Below are 19,576 nucleotides of genomic sequence, written 5' to 3'. Positions count from 1 at the left end.
TGTGCACTTTACTATTTTTACCAGTAAAGACTATACATTTGAGTTTAACTGAAAGAAATGTTTATTTTAATAGTCAGTAGAATTGTCCTTATATTTTAAAACTAAATTAAGCCGCTTAATCAGAGAATTAACTACTGACTGACTGTGGAATAGTTATGTAAATATGTGCAAATTGCTTTATGGCTAATTTAAGGTGACGTAGTGTCTCAAACTGCTTTCCGTTTTGGAAAACAGGAGCAGAGAGGTTCCCCCAGAGATCCTCAATAGGATTTAGGTTCGAACTCAATACTGCACATTGTAATACCGGAATTTTCCGGTCGTTAAAGATGTTCTTCGTGTGGATTGAAGCATTATTCTTTCGATATGTCCAGTTATATGCCATAAATATTGCCAGCAAATTTTATTAACTCGCTGTCCAAAAGATCTACATTGATATTAGCATTCATTTGAGTGAATATAAAACATGTAGATAGCTTTCCACAGCAGCCCATGAAATCAAGGTACCGCTTCCAAAACATCGCTTGAAGTAGGACCGTCGTTCCTAGTGCGAATCTCCCCAATATTTCTTGCACCTGGGCCGACAAAATTTAATTTTTTTTCGTCACTAAAGACTGTATTCTATCACTCATCGGCACAGAATTGGTATTTATTTGTAAACCTCAAATGTGCTTTATTGTGTCTTTCTTTAGCGTTGGTTTAGGTGCCATGGGGGTGTGTTTCAGAAACTGATTTTTATGTATATTTAAAAAAATTATATTTATTGTGATTTTCTGTCTTAATTAGGTCCATATTTGATCGCTGCGTATCAAGTCCGCAACTACTAGCCGTCGAATCATCCTTTCGCACCGCTCATCAATGTTGTTTTTCGTCCGCTGCGTCGCACTATACCATAATTAGTGGGGTTTTTAAGAAATTTTGAGATACAGTTCCGATGTCGCTTTGGTCTAGAGCCATTTTGGAACCGCTTTCATGCATTCCTATGATTATTACTTGTTCCTCGGCTGATAAACTAGTACCACGAGGCATTTTAGGCTTACAGTTAAATAAATGTAATCAAATTTTTAATAATCCATTAAGTTAATGCACCTACAATAATTTTGAAAACAAATTTTAGCAAAAAAAGTTTTTGCTGCGACACTAAAAAAAGTAAAAAAGATCCGCTAAACTGATTTTGCACATATGTATAAATATTTACTATGCAATACCCAATTCACAAGCACATTCTTAATGTAACTGTACAACGAACGAGTGAAGTATGAAACAATTTTCGTTGCATAGTAACGGTAAGATATCAACCTTTTATTCCACATTTACCGAAATCCAAAAAATAACAGTGAATAAGAAATATAAACAAAAGCAGAAATGCACATATTATTATTTGGCTGGGGTATTTGTTACATATTTTAATATTTTTTCATTTCTTTTAATTTTTATATATATATTTTTTAATTTTATATTTTTTTTTATCACATTGTACATTTTGAAATATTATTGCATAATATGGTGATGCCACATTTAAAAATTTATATTTAACTACACTTAAGCTTTAGTGATAAAGCATTACATCCGTTAATAACAGTTAATTAATGCAAGTACTTTATGCGCTCATAGTACTGTTACAAATGCTGATTATCTTCAATCAATATCAATTAAAAAGTAGATCAATTGAAGATATTAATATACAATGGCGTACGTATTATAACACATTGAAACAACAAAAACGATTACATTAACGGTAAATGTGCATAATACTTTAAGTGCACAACCGTGCAAATCACGCGTCGTAATCAATTACAATGCATACAACAACAATAATAACAATAAGAAAAATGCAAATAATTTAATTGTCGCATATGTATATAACGCTATTCACATGTGTATGTATGTATCTATTTATGTACGCAGTCAACAGCAGGCAGCTGCCAGCGAGTTGATGATGTTGTGTCACTGACTGACTCACGCCCCGCCAACAACACGTTTTTGTATTTTGCCGGCTGCTGGCCACATAACACACTAACACACACACACACGACTCCCCGCATACACGACTCCCCGCACACACGACTCCCCGCACACACGAGCAGCCGCCACAGCAACAGCAGCTGTTTCAAGCTTTTAGTAGTTGGCGCTGCAGCTTTTGTGTGTTAATGACCTAACAACGAAAACATTGCCGAGCGAAGGCAAAGCCACAGTTGAAAGACAAAGCAAAGTAAATGCAAAAGCAACACCAGTACTAGGGAAGGTAGAAAATTACGTACGAGAGGCGTTCGGCGGCCGCAGCGGAAAACGTGTTCAACTTGAGAGCAAAAAAAAGGCGGGAAGTTGACCGAACGAGCGCAGCTGGAGCAGAAGTAGTAGAAAACGAAGGAAGGCGCACGAACAATAGAAGCGCCGAAGCGAACGCAATGCGGCGGCTGAAGCCGAGATATTTGCCATGTGCGCACATATACATACATATGTTTGTATGTATGTATAAGCACATGTGTATATATACCAATTAAGCTTATTTCTGGTATATGTAATTTGGCTTTGGCCAAAATAAATGGCAATGGCGCAAAAGAACGAATGTGACAGACAGCAACGAACGTATTTCATGAACTTTGTGCGCTTAGTCACAGCAAATGTGCTTACTTAGACAGCTTTTGAGTTTGTGTATTTTTATTATTTTTTATGAGGCATATGAAAATATGCAACAACTGGCAACGCACTTTTTTGTATTTAAACTAAGTTTTATGATCAAAATCATTTTGAAGCTGAAGCAAGTTTGTTTCTTAAGTCTTTCGTTTGTGCGCAGCTACTAAGTTGGTGCACATGCGCTTGGAAACACTGTCTATCGTAAATGTTTGATTTTGTTACAGTTAGTTTTTTCATGACATTGTTTGTTTAAGCTGCCAAAAAAATCGTATTGAAAAACTGCTGAAAGGAATTTTTCTAAAGCCCATTGTTATAAGAAGACATTTTCTGGCTCGTGTAACTCGAATGTCTCGCGCTCGTTTGCCTTTGGTAAAGTCTATATGATGTTTAAAGAGCGAGTCCTCTAGTCTCTATCTAAAATTAAGTAATTTTTCTGCTTGTGCTATCTCTTGTATGAAATTTTGTTTTAGCAACATTTTAAAAGAAAATTGTGTCTTCATTGTGACTTAAACCTACTAAACTGTCACTATATGAACACATATTGAGTTCCAACAGTCATAACCATAAGCAGCAAGTATTCTTGTTTTTATTCCTGACGCTGTTTTTCGGCAGAAAATTAATTTTTATATATTTTCTATAGACTCGTTTGCTCACTGGACTTTTAAATAAATTATCAATCAAATCTTATCATTTCATTTTTCTCTATCAAAAAATTTAACAAATCTATTATTTCATATTGCTTTTAATTGCTTCTACTAAATTGCTTCTAAATTCTCTACTATATATGTACATATGTATAAATTTACACTGCAGTAACTGACCTAGCGTTTTATAAAATTTATTAATGATATTCCCCGATTTGTTTTTGTTGGTGTTGTTGTATGTGTGCATAGTCATTGCACGATTACTTGGCAGTTCATTCATTTAATTCAGTGATCTAACGCGTGCTTTGCTGCAATTTTGTTGTTGACACAGTGACATTCATTTTCATCACTTGTTTTATTTGCTCAATATTAAAAGCCGTTTAATGATGTCGTATCGAGTTAATTGGGTGCACAATTATTTGAAATATCATGCAGAATGCGTTTCAATTGACATAATTGAGTTAATTATTTTCTTGATTGCAACAAATTAGTAGGTGTGTAAGTGATATGCATGTGCACTTTTATATAATTTCTTTTTTTAATTTTTATTTCATTTTTTTAATGAAATTTTATTTTTTATTTTTTTTTTATAATTTTTATTATTTTTTTTATAATTTTTATTATTTTTTTTATAATTTCTATTATTTCTTTATAATTTTTATTATTTTTTTTATAATTTTTATTATTTTTTTTATAATTTTTATTATTTTTTTATAATTTTTATTATTTTTTTTATATATTGAATTTGATTTTATTGAGCAATATCCAACATACAACCAACACCGCACAGTTTGAGTTACACTCCGTCGAACCAAACATTACTAAAGAAAATGGTGCGTGACCCTACTATGTATAGCTAGCTAGCTATCAACCAATATTTGCATTCCACAGCACAGTTTGGTAATTTTGTTCCAACGAACAAAAAGTGGATTGTCCCAAATTTGATGGTTCCACATATTTTAGTACTTCCGCTAAGCAAAGTCACCAATGTAGCAAATGTGGTGTGTGACAATGCTATATGTTTTTCGGTATGCTGATTCGAAAGCACTCAAACTGTTATTAGCAGTAGTGAAGTGCAGTGGCTTACAAACTATTGCAGTCCACTCTCTTATTTCATTAGTTAATATTGAATTTTGTTTACTATTATACTAGTGTATACGATTTTTGAAAACTAATAAATATTAAAAATTTAATATTGACATACCTACAGAGACATAAAAATAAGTAACAATTTCCAAAATCAATTATTTAAGATGTTATATATTTATTTGTATATGTATTTAATATATATGTGTTTTTTTATTTATTTTACAGTCGCACGCCTGGCTCCCGTCAGCCCTCGCCAGCTGAAGAAACGCTGCCACGCCCACCCACACTACTCGATCCCACACAACATGGTGGCTTCCCCACACATCCATTCAATCACATGCTCAATTCGATGGATCATCAAGGTGGACCGGGTACACAAATGAACTCATATCCGCCACATCAAATGCAAATGGGTCAATTACAACCGCCTGTAATGAACGGCGTCGGTGGCATGCAAATGGCACAGGTATGAACTATTATAATACAATATCTCTAATTAGTGTATTTAATTTTATTTGACATGTTTCAGAGCCCCATGATGAACCATCAGGCACAAGGACCAAATCAAATGGAATCTTCTGGAAATCTATTGCAGCAACAACCACCAAATTTTGATGTACAGGTGAGCGGTTCTACAATATATAATACATACATGTGTGCTGTTATATTTTGTATTGGTGATTTACATATGTAATGAAAGCACTATTTCACTGTAGTTTTAGTAGGTGGACTTCATATTTGCCGGTGCCCCATTCGCATTAGCAAAGTTTAGTTTATGCATTAATGTCCCACTCCCACACTCCTTTACTACCGACGAATCGCTCTCTCAATTTTTTTTTTTGCCTTGTTGTTGCGTCCAATTTATTGTCAAAGCAAATCGTATTTATTAGCCGCAAAATTGCACTTCAATGCTTCTTAATCAATACCTACGTTTGAAATATGTAACATTTCCGGACATTGGACGAATACACAGCTCATATATGTGTATGTATGCATATGGCGTACAACATTAGCTTGGTATTGTTTTCTAGTTTCATCTCTATACTGATCTGCCATTTTTATGGCTTTTGGGCACTGCATTGTTGTTCATTTGCCAAATTTCAGCTTGCATTTGCTGCATACAGTACCAAATTGCATCGTTTTGCGCCGTCTGCCAAGGCTTGTTAGCTACTTTTTCATTGGTACAAATTGAAAATCAATATTTTGCATTGAGTATCCATGCATCACCATTCTACTCTGCTGTCTGCTGCTCTTCTGCCTCAGGCAGTTTTCGTTGCTATCGCTTCATTGTGATCTTGGCAGTGTATTCCCGACTGTTGCTTGCCACATTTGTTCGGTTTTGACTCCCAAATGCTTGTATGGTTGGCAATATTTTCTCTTTTATGCCAATTTATCGAAGCAGCAAGCGTGAAAGTGTTTGGGCCTGCTCACCAACAGTTATGCCACTACACGCACACACACACACACACACATGAACGTCTGGCGCCTTATAGTATGCAACAGTTTGCCGCTTTCACTTCCAGACACTCATAAATTTAGTTTAATAAATGGTGGATGATAGTCGGTTGCGATTTGCTGAAGTGACAATAAAATGTTCTTTATACGATTTTTCGCATATATATATGTTTGTATTATATTAGGAAGGCTCAGAAATTTTGATTCTGATTCTTGAAATAGTTCAAAAATCATATAACTTTATTTTTTTTTATTGATTACCAAATTTAACCTCAATTACTACGATAAAAATACACATTTGTGAAGAGAACCGATGCTTACAGAAGCCACGTGCTCTGGCAAAAGTTTATCCAGTTTCACAGGCTTCATAGTTACATATGTATGTATAAATGTGTAAACAACGTAGTGTTTAAGTGTTAGTAGAAGTATTTTAAAGCAGTGCTGACCGCATTTTACTGCTAACATTTACATGCGGGTACGTCTATGTTAGTATTAGTGTTATACCCCAAAAGAAACTACCGAACTAGCTACGTCTGTGATTTCACACATTTCACAGCAACTGTAAAGTGTTCGTAATATATATGTTTATCTATGTATGTATATCACCTCGCACATATGCAAGCAATGCAAACCAAAAGGTTTTAGGATTAGTTGGCAATTTAAGTTGAGCTCTTTGGTTTGTTAAATGAAAATATGTGTACACTGCGGTTAGAGTAGTGTAAAATGCTCAGTAAAAGTGAATGAAAGTAAGAATAAGTGCTGGAAAGTATTTTAGCCAAAAATGTATTTTGTGCAAATTTATAGAATGCTTGTAAACAGCTTTTTATTTTCTTACTAAACACATTTAAGTGGTTTCAGGAAAGGCAGTGTGAAAATGCTCAAATGATAGGGTGACATAGTATTTTTTTAATATTTTCTTTTCTTTTAATTGTTTTTTTTCTTTTTTATAGTTTCATCTTTTTTTAAAATGTCTTTTTTTATTTAATTGGTTTTTTCTTTTTTATATTTTCTAATTTTTTAATATTTTTTTTTTTGAAAATAAATATTTTTTGTTTGAAAATAAATATTTTTTTTTTGAAAATAAATATTTTTTTTTGAAAATAAATTTTTTTTGAAAATAAATATTTTTTGTTTGAAAATAAATATTTTTTTTTTTGAAAATAAATATTTTTTTTTGAAAATAAATTTTTTTTGAAAATAAATATTTTTTGTTTGAAAATAAATTTTTTTTTTTTGAAAATAAATATTTTTTTTGAAAATAAATATTTTTTTTTGAAAATAAATATTTTTTTTGAAAATAAATATTTTTTTTTGAAAATAAATATTTTTTTGTTTTGAAAATAAATATTTTTTTTTTAATATAAATATTTTTTTTTGAAAATAAATATTTTTTTTTTTGAAAATAAATATATTTTTTTTTTAAATAAATATTTTTTTTATATTAATTCATATTTCCGTCGTCTAGCTTTCTGCCATGACCATTCATTTTCCATTAATTAACATTTTTCATATAAAATGTTGACAACTCTCAAACCTTTTATAACCAAACCGAACCGAATTTCTCTCTGTTAGGTTTTTCATAAATAATAATCCCAATATTATTTAGATTTCTTCACTTTTTGTTTTTCATTTTAAAATATTTTTCATTCCCTGCATAGTGATGCTATTTTCTAGTCTTTGTTACAAAGCTTATGTATGCATCAGCAATATTTGTGGCGTTTGATTTTAGGTTAAATTTCTTACATTTATTTCAAGAATATTTTCCACACACAACTGTCTACTTATATATTTTTATAGCATACAGTAGTCATAAGATAAGTTGTAACCGTGATTTTCAAGGCAACTCCATATTTGCTTACAAGAAAACTTCTCATATATCGCATAGTAAATGCATTGCCTTTCATATTGGAATCGGCAGTCAATAATATTGTGCTGTTATTGTTCACGAACAATAAAGAGCTTGTAATATAACAAGAAGAGACAAATGAAAATGAAAAAATTGAAGGTTATCAAAAAAAAAAAAAAAAAAAAATGTGTCTTCCGAATCTGAAACTGGTATTTGATATTACTATAACAGAATCAATATATTTAATATTGCATACAATTTCTTCAGGTTTAGTAGTTATTATGGCAGAATTTTATGAACATCTGAAATTCTCAAAAACTTTTGTTTGTTCTTTTTGTACTCGAAGCTCTTTGTAATCGTAGTTAGTTATGCAGAAAAATAGCGTTAATACAAATATTAGCACTTTCCATACCAGTATATCCATTGTAATGCTCAACACCATATACATATATATCTTCTATAATATAAAAATGAATCGCAAATGTGTTGCTAAGCGCATAACTCGAGAACCGCTGAACCGATTTCGCAAATTCTTTGTTTAGAATGTTTTTAGAGGTACCGGGATGGTTCTTACGGAGAGAAAATTTAGAAAAATTGTCTGAAAGTCTTAAATCAACAATTTTCTAAACACCCATACAAACAATTTGTGTCGTTAGTCTCGAAAAAAGTCGAGAAGGGCCAAACCGATCTGGCTAATTTTAGTTTTGAAATATTTATGGAAGGCCAGGAAAGGATTAGAAAGTAAGTATATATCGAAAAATTGTGAGGAAGATAACAAGAAGATGATTTTATTTGAATTGTCAACAAAATTATAAAAAAAAAATAATAATAATACAGTATTCTCTCGAAAAGTAAATTCTCAGAAAGTAAATAATCGCGGAAAAGTTAATCACCTTTAAGATTACACATGCACCTCGAAAAAGTAAATTTTTTTAATTTTTTAATTTACTTTTCAGAGAGTGTGATAAAAAATTCGAAACGAAGCAAGCAGCGTTTTTTACGATGTTGCAAAAACACTACTCTCTTGTTTATCGCGTCTTTTTAGTAAATAAACTCTCCTACTTGATCCACTGGTTTAAAAATGAAAACGATGCAAATCAGGTGTCTGACTTTTTGAATTGTCGTACAAAAATGGTCAGAAAATATATTGCAAAAAAAAAAAAAAACAAAAGAATATTCAAGATTTTTTCTCTTCATAGTAAATACATATGTATGTATGTAAATGTAAATATGTTTTTCATGTAAATCCATATGTTTGAAGCAAATAAATGAATGAATTTTTTAAGTTTAAAAATGCATTTAATATTATAAAAACAGATAATTTATGTATATATTTGGAAAAGTAAATTATTCGAAAAAGTGAATTACCCAAAATACCAATCGATTTACTTTTCGAGAGTATACTGTATTTTGAAAGTTGTCATTGTTGCTTTGTTAAAATATTTTTTTCATTGTTCAATTGTATAAGGCTGTGTCGATAGCCCAAAACAATTTGTAACAAGTAGGGAAAGGCAACCGAACATTTTATACCGATTTCACTCATTTTCTACGCCCAGTTATAATGGGAATAGGGGCAACTTGGCACCTGTTAGTAGGCAGACAAACAGCAATTCGGCCTTGAAATTACTCCTAAATTGCAAATCAACGAAACACCAGTCTGCAAAATCGCCAAAAAACAGAGCTATAAAGAAGATTTGCCAGATATTCAAGTCGCTGGAGGTACTGCACAGGAATTTAAAAGATTTACGCGACAACGAAAATATTTTTGGTGAAGCCATGATTCTGTTGGCAGGTGATTTTCGCCAGACTATTCCTGGATCAACTGTTGCTGATGAACTAATCACATTCCTAAAATCATCTAATTTGTGGCGACACATAAATAATCGCCAATTAACGAAAAACATACGAGTGTTTTTCCAACAATGTCATACTGCGATTGTAGAAATAGTTGAAAATGGTAGCGACACAGTTGACACCTCGATGGATTAATAACATTTTTAACGGGTTTCTGTCACTTCATGGCCTCGAAAGAGGAGCTTATTCATCGTGTTTTCCCTGACATGAAACCTTAATATAATAAACATAAATGGCTGATTGAATGACCTATATTGATGGTAAAAAAACAAGGATCTCTTTGATCTTAATGCGACAATTAGAATTTCGTTAAAGGAGAGTTGACACAGCTACAAACCAGGATGACGTATTCAATTATCCCACAGACTATTTTAAATTGCTGGACTATCCCCTCTCACTTGCAATTAAAAGTAGTGTGAGTTGTCATCATGCTGCGTAACATAAATCAACATCAAACTTTGCAAAAGAACAAGACTGGCTGTGAAGAAGGTAATCAATATCGTCACCAAAGCCAAGATAAAGCCAACTATGAAATTTGGTCATTTGTTACTTTCTAAACATAAAGAAAAAATCAATGTTTTACAAATTATGATAATTTACGCTTAATACAGATCTACAATAATGTCTATCAATCATTTTAAAATTTATCGCCTATAACGTTTTCGTCTTTATGCGTAAGAATTTTTTCTCTGTATTGTAAGCTTTCCTAATTTAATGTATACCTTAGCCACAAAAACGTGTGGCAGGGTCTGCTAGTACATACATATATTCTATTTTGAAATCCAACAAATTTCTGTCAAAAATTTTGTGATTACAAACTAAGCGCATTATTTGTACATTTATTTGTTGAAATGTAATGACTGTTTTAATTATAAGTTTCGCTTTATTATATAATTGTACATACGTACATAATGTAGAAATTCTAGTTTATAAAAAATATAAAATTTTTCTACTCCAGTCACCGCGGCATGGAGTCAAGCTTGTAATTGGACGCGCTTGCGCGTATTGAATCGTTGTTACATTAACACCAAACATTGCAACAACATTTCGTCCGAATTATAAAAAATGCATTGGAAAAAAATTATTGACACAAAAACACTACTGTTATTACAAAATCCAGTCAATGTTGCTGTTGTTTGTTGCAACTCATTCGAGTTGCATTGCTTTTGCTTTTGTTTTGGATTGCGGTGCACTTTTATTTTTCGTCAAGTACAACGGTACTTGTGCTGCCACAGTTAACACAGAATGAACGGATTTTTATGATTTTTGTTTAACAGAGCATAAATTGGCTTATAAAAACATTAATCCATAAAATTGGCAAATGCACGTGGCCCAAAAAATAGTTGAAAATGGAATCATCACGGGATTAACTCTTGTAATTGGGTATTGCATTACAATTTTGCATATTTTCATTATTTCGTTATGCAAATATGTCATATTTATATTAAGTTGAAAATTAAAAAGTCAAACAAAACGATGCTGCATTTAATAGTTTTCTGTTATTTATAGTAATTACATACAGACATATCTACACATGTATATACAATAGACAAGTTGCGAACTGCACCCATTAATTTGCAGTTTGCTGACAAAAAGCGTCATTTTGCATTTTCTCGAAAAGTATTTTAATTTGTATTTACTTGGAATCGGGTTAAGCACAGAGTACAAAGCTCCAGCCACCTATCCGTCGCTATCTTCCAGCTTCCCACTGTTGGCTGAAAGAGCTGCTACCTGTCAAGCTGCCAGCGGCACCAATAATTGCTTCATTAAAAAGTTTTTAGTGCAGAAATTTGTGTGTAAATAAACAAAAGAAAATGGGTAAATTGTAACCGAAAACTAACAGAAGAGTCGCGAAGTACTTGAGGGATTGAGGCGAACGGTGTCGCGCGGTAGTCAAATGAATCAGCTGATGTCACAGACAATTCAAATTCAAATTAATTAAAATATTTTAGCGGCTGTGACTCGGTATAATGAAGCTATAAACACCTGCAAATGACAGACCAAATAGTTGAACATTTCGTTTCAGTAATTTACATGTAAATTTTGTGCTGAATGGTGGAAATCGGGTATTATGTATGAATTGTGAACTTCGTTTAGATTTCTTAACCCTTCTGCTATGTTAGGAATAAATTACACATATAGTGTTTTGGGTCAATTTGACCCACTTGTAAAAACTCCACTAATAACACTATTTTATTGAAAGAGTTCATATTTTTTTATTTGAATCAAGTTAAGTGTATGTTAATTGTAGAAAATATTTGAGATATGTACATATGTTTGAACGGCACTTTTCACAAACTAAGCTGCTGTGTTCCTTGCAAACAAATTTTTAGCACGTACTACAAACAGCTGAATATTTGTTGGAATTTTTTGTATGATGACAGAATAAACATCGCTGTCGTTTTTTGGTGGATTCATTTCTGGCAGAGCATAGAACTGTGCAAAATATACTCGATTTCCGATAACTAGTTTTCTTTGTCGGCGTTTTTGATCGAGTGATGTAATAATAAACGGCAAAATGTTTCAAAATACTAGGTGGGTCAAATTGACCCAACAACGTAATAAGTGTAATGAAATTACATTTGGCATCCTCCAGCAACATAAAAAACAGATATTATTTTAATTTTCATATTTATCTATTCCTTTTACTGCAGTTAACAAATAGAAGAAGAATCAATACAATACGACTAGACTAACACGCGAATTTCGACGAGTTTTACTGAAAATTGGGTCAAATTGACCCAAACATAGCAGAAGGGTTAAATAAATTTCCCTCGAATATTAATATTGTAAGAAAAATATAGCGCAACAACCACCCAAAAACTAATTCATAAAGAAAATATTCCTTTTATACTATACTAGACTTTTTATACTATACTAGCCTACTATATTATACTAGACTACTCTACTATATTAGACTTCTTACTATACTAGCCTACTATATTATACTAGACTACTATCCTATACTAGCCTACTATATTATACTAGACTACTCTACTATATAAGACTACTATAGTTGACTATACCATACTATACTTTTTTGACATAAAATCACGTTTGAAACTTCAACCTAGTAATATCAATTGTACTAAAACGAGCGCTTTAACAGAACGAATGTATAAAATGAAATGCAGCCTGAAAATAAAATTAAATATCCGTTTAAATATTGTAGACCAACAAATTGTTTAAGTGTCAAAATGGCATTGAAACTTTCGCTGACACACAACTAGCAGGCTAACATATACTCGTAACATTGCAACAGTATCCTTCAGGGATTGCATGTAGCCACATTTTATTAGCTTTACTGCTATGTGTAATATCCTGTAGGAAATTTTGTCATGAAATAGAAAAATTTTAACTTTTATTTTTCGCAAGCACACTATTATTAGTAGGAAATTTTTGTAATTAAATTAAAATTAAAAAAAAATTAAAATATTAAAAAAAATTAAAATATTAAAAATAAAATTAAAATATTAAAAAAAATAGTTTTTTGAAATATTAAAAAAAATATTTTTAAAATTGAAAAAAAAAATATATAATTAAAATTAAAAAAATATATTTTAAACATTAAAAAAATAAAATTTTAAATATAGAAAAAAAAATTAAAATATTAAAAAAAAATTAAAATATTAAAAAAAATTAAAATATTAAAAAAATAGTTTTTTGAAATATTAAAAAAAAAAATATTTTTAAAATTAAAAAAAAAAATTATATATTTAAAACTAAAAAAAAAATACATTTTAAACATTAAAAAAATAATATTTAAATATAGAAATAGAAATATTAAAAAAAAATTTGAAATATTAAAAAAAAATATTTTTAAAATTGAAAAAAAAAATTATATAATTAAAATTTAAAAAATATATTTTAAACATTAAAAAAATATATATATATTTTTAAAATTAAAATTCTATTCTACATTTTTAAAATTAAATATATATATATATTTTTTAGGAATATTTTTAAAATAAAAAAATATATATATTTAAAAAAATATTTTGAAATTATTTAATTTTTGTACTGTCTCAATTTTCTTAGCCGGTATGTTTTTATGTGCGAGGATGTGTTATGGCAAGTGAAATTTCGTGTCCGTTCGTTCAACGCTAAATGTAGCGAAAACAACACAATTTTAGCGCACAGATTTGTTTCATTCTAGACATATAGACATGAAAAAAGTTTTAATTTTATTTTTAATATAAAGGTAGTGTTTTAGTTTGCGTGTCACATGCAAATTTTTTATTAAAATAACGCTACAATGCTATAGAATGACGTGCTGATAGTTGGTTGGGTTGAGTTGCTGGGGCGTGTTAAATTGAAGTGCAATGTTTGGTAGAAATGACAACTACCATTTAAGAGGACGATATATATTTTTCTTTTTACCATGGCTTGTTTATAGCAGTTTCGACTAGTAAATTTAGAAACATGGATCATATGAAATCACTATAGACAAAGTGAAACTAGTACAAAGAACAAAAATATGATTTGTATGTGTTTTTATGCATTTTAGTTTAGGTACCGGATTTATTTTTAAAATGTTTACTTTCTACATTCATACTATTCCACATTGCTTTCATCAATCTAAGCAACACATTATATCTTAGTCTACCGATTATGAGCACCTAAGTAATCACTTGAATTAAAAGAAAAAAAAATCCATGAAATACATGCTAATTTGTAGCTAATCTCACAAACGCTTAGTCAGTATAACACAGACAACACGTGCACTCTAGTCTATATAGCAGTACTAAGTAGGTGGCTGCGTTTGGAAACAAATGTGAATCATTAGAGGTGCTTATTGCTCTTTTCATTTGCATTCGTACTAAAATTTCTTTTCAAACGTAAATTAATACCACCGAAGCGCTAACGTATTTCACTTGCCTTTGGCTACTCTGAAAATACAAAAAAAAAGGAAAGTGTGCCATTATTTGCTTATCAAATATTGGTGGAGTACGCTTTTCATGAGCCCCATTTTGTATAAGCTACCGCACAATGGCGTCATTTGGCTCTATATGCCCAGTTGCCTTTCGCTTGCGCTTGCGCCCATTGTCCTTGTGCGTTTATCTACTTTTTGTTCTCGCTGCCAACTATTGTTATTGTTGTCATCGTTAGCGTAGTCATTATGCTGCCTGATATTTGACTTGAATGTGACAAGTGACATATTCGCGATAATTCTTTACCTCAACTGTTGTTTGTGGTTTTCCATCAAAAAACGTTGGGACTTTCACAAAATGTGACACTTGCTGAAATAAGAAAAATATGGAATTCATAAGGCGGTGCTTATTCTGCATTATGCTTTACACGTTTATGCGCATATTATACTCTTTGTCTTTTTTTTCTTTCTTTAATATTGTGTTAGATTTCAACGCTTCAGACTTTTCTCGTTTGTTTAATGATTTTTATTCTTTTTTGGTGACATTATCTCTAATAAGTCCTTTTATACGTTGGAAGCATACGCTTGCCTAAGGTGTTGCTATTACTCAATATTCATTCACAAGTCATAAGCTGCTATTGTTCTCAGTAGGTCTGCTTTCAATTATGAGTATTTAGGCTTAAAAGGACGCATTACACTCGGCTTTTGTTTTAATTTTTCATTAGCTTGCAGTCTTAATACCGTCTACTATATTTTTAATCAACGGAATCGCTGTTAGTTCACGAAGAGAGAAGTCTTAATGAATATTTAATAAAAAAAATAAAATTTTCCCAGTAAATTAATTTTTTTTAAACAATTCTTATTATTTTAAATCAATCCATTAAAATTTCCTGAAACCACCTCTTAAATATCAAACTGTGATCCATTATTTCTTCGGTGTCTGCAAGTATACACCTGGCGCTCACCGCAACAATCACCTAATCTCTCCTTAATTGATCACGTTTCTTTCATCTTCATTCGCATTCTTGAAATAATCCATTTTAAGAAGTGCTGCAATAAAGTTTAATAAGTTTTTGCCGCTTAAAAGCTTACCACCTACTACATTTTCCATGAGGATAAATGCGCTCGTATGAAAGCATAAAATGTGAATTTTTATCTGAAGTGCTTTATGCACTTACAAACATATGTATAGAGTGCATCAAGTGCAAATAAAGTTGAATATTTATTAAATAAGCGTTGTGGTTTAATAATCTAGAAGACTTACATATAAAATGAATTGAGGTGCTCGAAGGAATTGCTGATTACCCGCATAGCCCAGTAGCTAACTATCATTGCTTACCAAACCTGACTCATGATCATGATTAGGTTTGTTAAAATCCATGCAGGTATTTGTCGGCAGAGATTTTATTTTATTTTTGCAACTAAATGGGCCTAATCATTGAATCCGCAGCGAATTCGATTTCGATACGATACAGATTTTCGATCGAAAATGTGCGTGCAATCATTGAATCCGTCGTCGATAAGAGCGTAGAACTGTTTTATCGACCTTTATCGACAAATGCGACAAATTTGATAAAGTGTCTGTGCTTTTTGCTTTGTTCAAAAAAATTTAAACTGACCTTTAACTACTGTGAAATTTCTTCCAAAAAAATATTTAATTCGCTTGAGGCTCTTTGAGAAAATTCTTTCGCTATTTCGAGAGGGCAACTTTATATCGCTTTAAAACATCTTTAATTTATTTTTGCTAGTCTGTTTTTATCTCTTGTCCCTAAAATACCCATATAAAATATAAATTAGTCCGTAATGTGTAATTGTTTACATAAAAACTTCCAAATGGTTTATTTCTTTTACATTTCCGCAACTCATTCACCAACGGATAGATTTCGAGCAAAATCGATTCGATTTTGTGGATTCAATGATTTCGTACTTAGCGACATCTATTAGTCGCGGAGTGTATTTTTACGAGTCGGTAAGTGAGTTCAATGTGATCGTAAATTTTATTTTCGATACGGATTCAATGATTCCGACGTAAAATTGTTCGATCGAATCGAACCATTTTTCGATCGAAACGGATTCAATGATTAGGCCCAATGTTTTTCCGAAAGCTTTCACAGAACCCATATTTCTAAATTATTCCCTAGATAAGTTACACTTCATTATTTTATATAGTCACAAAGCGATTTGTTGAATTTTCTAGATCTCTTTTAAAATTAATAGCCTTTCCACAAAGAAGTTAATTAATAATTAACCGACTTTTGCTCGATTAAAGCACTGATTTAGAGTGATTTTCCATACGAAATAAATCTTAATTAACTACATTAATTCTTAATCGAATACAAATCGAGTTGGAATTGGAATGCAACTCTGCGTGTTGTTGTCCAGCTGAAGAAACTTAGCCTCTTATACACAGAAAAAACAAGAATGTATCACAGTTGATCGTTAATCGCGGCGTCGGCTGTGCGAAAGCCAAAAACCTGTTCCTCAATTATAATCTTATTGTACTAAATTTTTTTGGCTGTGCGGAAAGCATGTAACTTTGCTTATTTCATTTAATTTAGTATCCTTTTATTTTTTGCACAAACCAGACAACCACAGTTTTCATATCGAATTGCTGCCTGTTCTTTTGTTGCTTCGTTGCCTCAATTACTGTGTGTGCCGTTTCGCCAACTTGATTCTGATTTTCCTCTGTTATTCTTGGTGGCTTATAAAAAAAAGGATGTATTTGTGGTAAAATGCGTTTAACATACTCACCCACTCTTCATCCACATTTAATTTGGAAATTGTGTGAAAACTTCAACCGGCTACTTGCGTCTCATAGCTAAACAACAACAACAAAGGAGTTTCAAAAACTTCATGTTATGTTTACACACACACATGCTGATTGCAGTTGCATCCTGTCGAGTTTTGCACTTGCTAGCCATTTCTTTTCTTTGTTAGTTAGCCTCAAACAACTCGCACAACGCTTGGCTTGCTTGGCTTCGGGCGTTGAAAGTTTAAGTTGTTTGGAAAGTCAAAGTTTGGCGTGTTGAAAGCTGTGCTATTGAGAAGCTAAGTTTTGTTTTTTTTTTTTTGTTTAATTTGTGTAGTTTGAAATATATACGCGTCTAATTTTTAAATATTAATATATGCCATTTTGGCTTCTCGATGTTCTACACTATGTTAGTGGCTTGCGTGAATGGTAAATTACTTTATAAATAGATTATAAGATTACTTAGTGTAACGCATGTTGTATTGTAAATGGCAGCGTCTTTATCTATTGGCACTATATTGTCCTATAATGTCATCTTCCACAGGCGCTGATTGCTTCACTACATCAGTAGTAATCCTCAATAGTCGCCTTCGACAAGTGACATGTTGTGATTGCTTTCCATAGTTTCAAATTTCAAATTTTTTGCTATGTCTATTTTTCGTACATTATATATGTATGTATTCGTTGGATATTGGCTCTGCTTGATGGCATTAACACCATAGAGGGCGTTGGAGAATTACTTAATTGCATTACCAAAGACTATTAGTTGGCGATAAAAGCTTTTTGATATTGCAAAAAGGGAGCCAAGTGTTCTCTTCTCCAATTTTTTTGGTATATTTTTTGTAAATTTTTTGTATGTGTAGCGCTAATAGAGTATCGTGAATGCTATTAACTTTGTCAGCTACTTGACTGCATGTGCCTACTCACGTATGCTTTTAGGCGTGACAAGTGAATTGCATGTGTGCAGCACGAATTGCGATATTATTTTGGGGGTTGCACGGCAGGGAATGTTAAGGATATTAAATTCTTTATGAAATTATACTTTTTATTAGCTTATTAGCTTATTAAACTATTGTATAAAAATAACACAAAACTTCAGCAAAAGTGTATAAATGGTTTCAGAAAACTTGGCCTCTATTTGGTACAATGTATTGTATAATACTTTAGAATAACTCAAATGAAGCTTGGCTAAACAGAAATGGCAAAGAAAAATCGCATTAAAATTTTTTAAATTTTACAGCAAATGAAATATGTATTTTTAGAGAAAATCTATACTAATATTATAAAGCTGAAGAGTTTGTTTGTTTGTTTGTTTGAACGCGCTAATCTCCAAAACTACTGGTTCGAATTGAATAATTCTTTTTGTGTTGGATAGTCCATTTATCGAGGAAGGCTATAGGCTATATAGCATCATAGACCAATAGGAGCGAAGAAACAGTGGTAAATGTGTAAAAAACGGGATTTTGGCAACAATACTCAAAATGGCATTACGTTGGCTCTCGCATCTACTGGAATTGCAGCAACTCTACTTGAAGTTGGAAGAACGGCACATTCGACACTGTAGCTTCAGTTAAATATGCAAATCTATGAAACATCTATGAGATGAGCGCAATTTTCTAGAAGCACTTGACAGAACAATGAAAGATCTATGGATAAATAATCGTCGCTTTGGTGGCGTAATGGTACTGTTATTGACAAACACATTCTGTTATTTTGAAATCAACAGCGGCGGTGGAATTGAACGCATGAAAACCATATGATTGACCATGGATATGCGTGTGTTCCTGCAACAGGATAGTACCGCAGAAGATCTGCAAAGAACTGGGCAAATTCCGGTTAATACTTCTGATGGTTTGATATCCATCTGAACATTAGCCCAATTTATCGTAACTACGATTGGTTGAGTGCACGCAGATTTTTAACAGCCAAAAATACCGATGTCGATGACATAATCTATACGACTTAAAGTCAACTTCCGGGATATTTGTGTTCATACACATCGATCGATCATGTTGAAAATGAAGACGAAGCTGTGAATTATCCAGTGAAATTTCTAAATTCTCTGTCATTATAATGCTTTGTCATTTATTATGCTTCGCAATCTTCAAGCAGCTATCGAATAATGTAATAGTTGCAAGCATTGTTTAAAGGGACTTACAAGGGGGCAGAATGCTTGATTCAACGCATTTCTTTGAGTTCCAACGATTTGCCATTTCAGTTCAAACGTATTTAGTTTCCAATGAGACTTGTATTTGCTCATCCTAGACTTGGTATGGGTTCCCGGCCACAGGAACATTTTCGGCAACGAAAAAGCAGACGAGCTGGCAAAGACAGGGGCTTGTCTGAACGAATCGGAAGCCGAATTAATACCAAGCCCGCTAGGCTCGATCAGAAGAGAGCTTAATTTAGAATTTCAACAATTAGCAAATAACAGA

The 19,576-nt window shown here is 31.8% G+C and overlaps 1 protein-coding gene across 9 annotated transcripts in view; it reads left to right on the top strand.

The window, feature by feature from the left end:
* LOC105214146 (maternal protein pumilio) overlaps positions 1-19,576 on the top strand; it is a 334,815-nt gene that overhangs the window by 36,683 nt on the left and 278,556 nt on the right. For all 9 annotated transcript variants that reach the window (XM_054229106.1, XM_054229100.1, XM_054229093.1 and 6 more), the window contains 2 exons: positions 4,593-4,833; positions 4,897-4,989. In XM_054229106.1, coding sequence (XP_054085081.1) covers positions 4,593-4,833; positions 4,897-4,989 — 334 coding nt within the window. The remainder of the gene's footprint in view (positions 1-4,592; positions 4,834-4,896; positions 4,990-19,576) is intronic.

Source organism: Zeugodacus cucurbitae, chromosome 2 (genome assembly GCF_028554725.1).
Source record: "Zeugodacus cucurbitae isolate PBARC_wt_2022May chromosome 2, idZeuCucr1.2, whole genome shotgun sequence".
NCBI lineage: Eukaryota > Metazoa > Arthropoda > Insecta > Diptera > Tephritidae > Zeugodacus > Zeugodacus cucurbitae.
The sequence above is the reverse complement of the archived record's forward strand: the minus strand, read 5'-3'. Positions and strand labels throughout refer to the sequence as shown.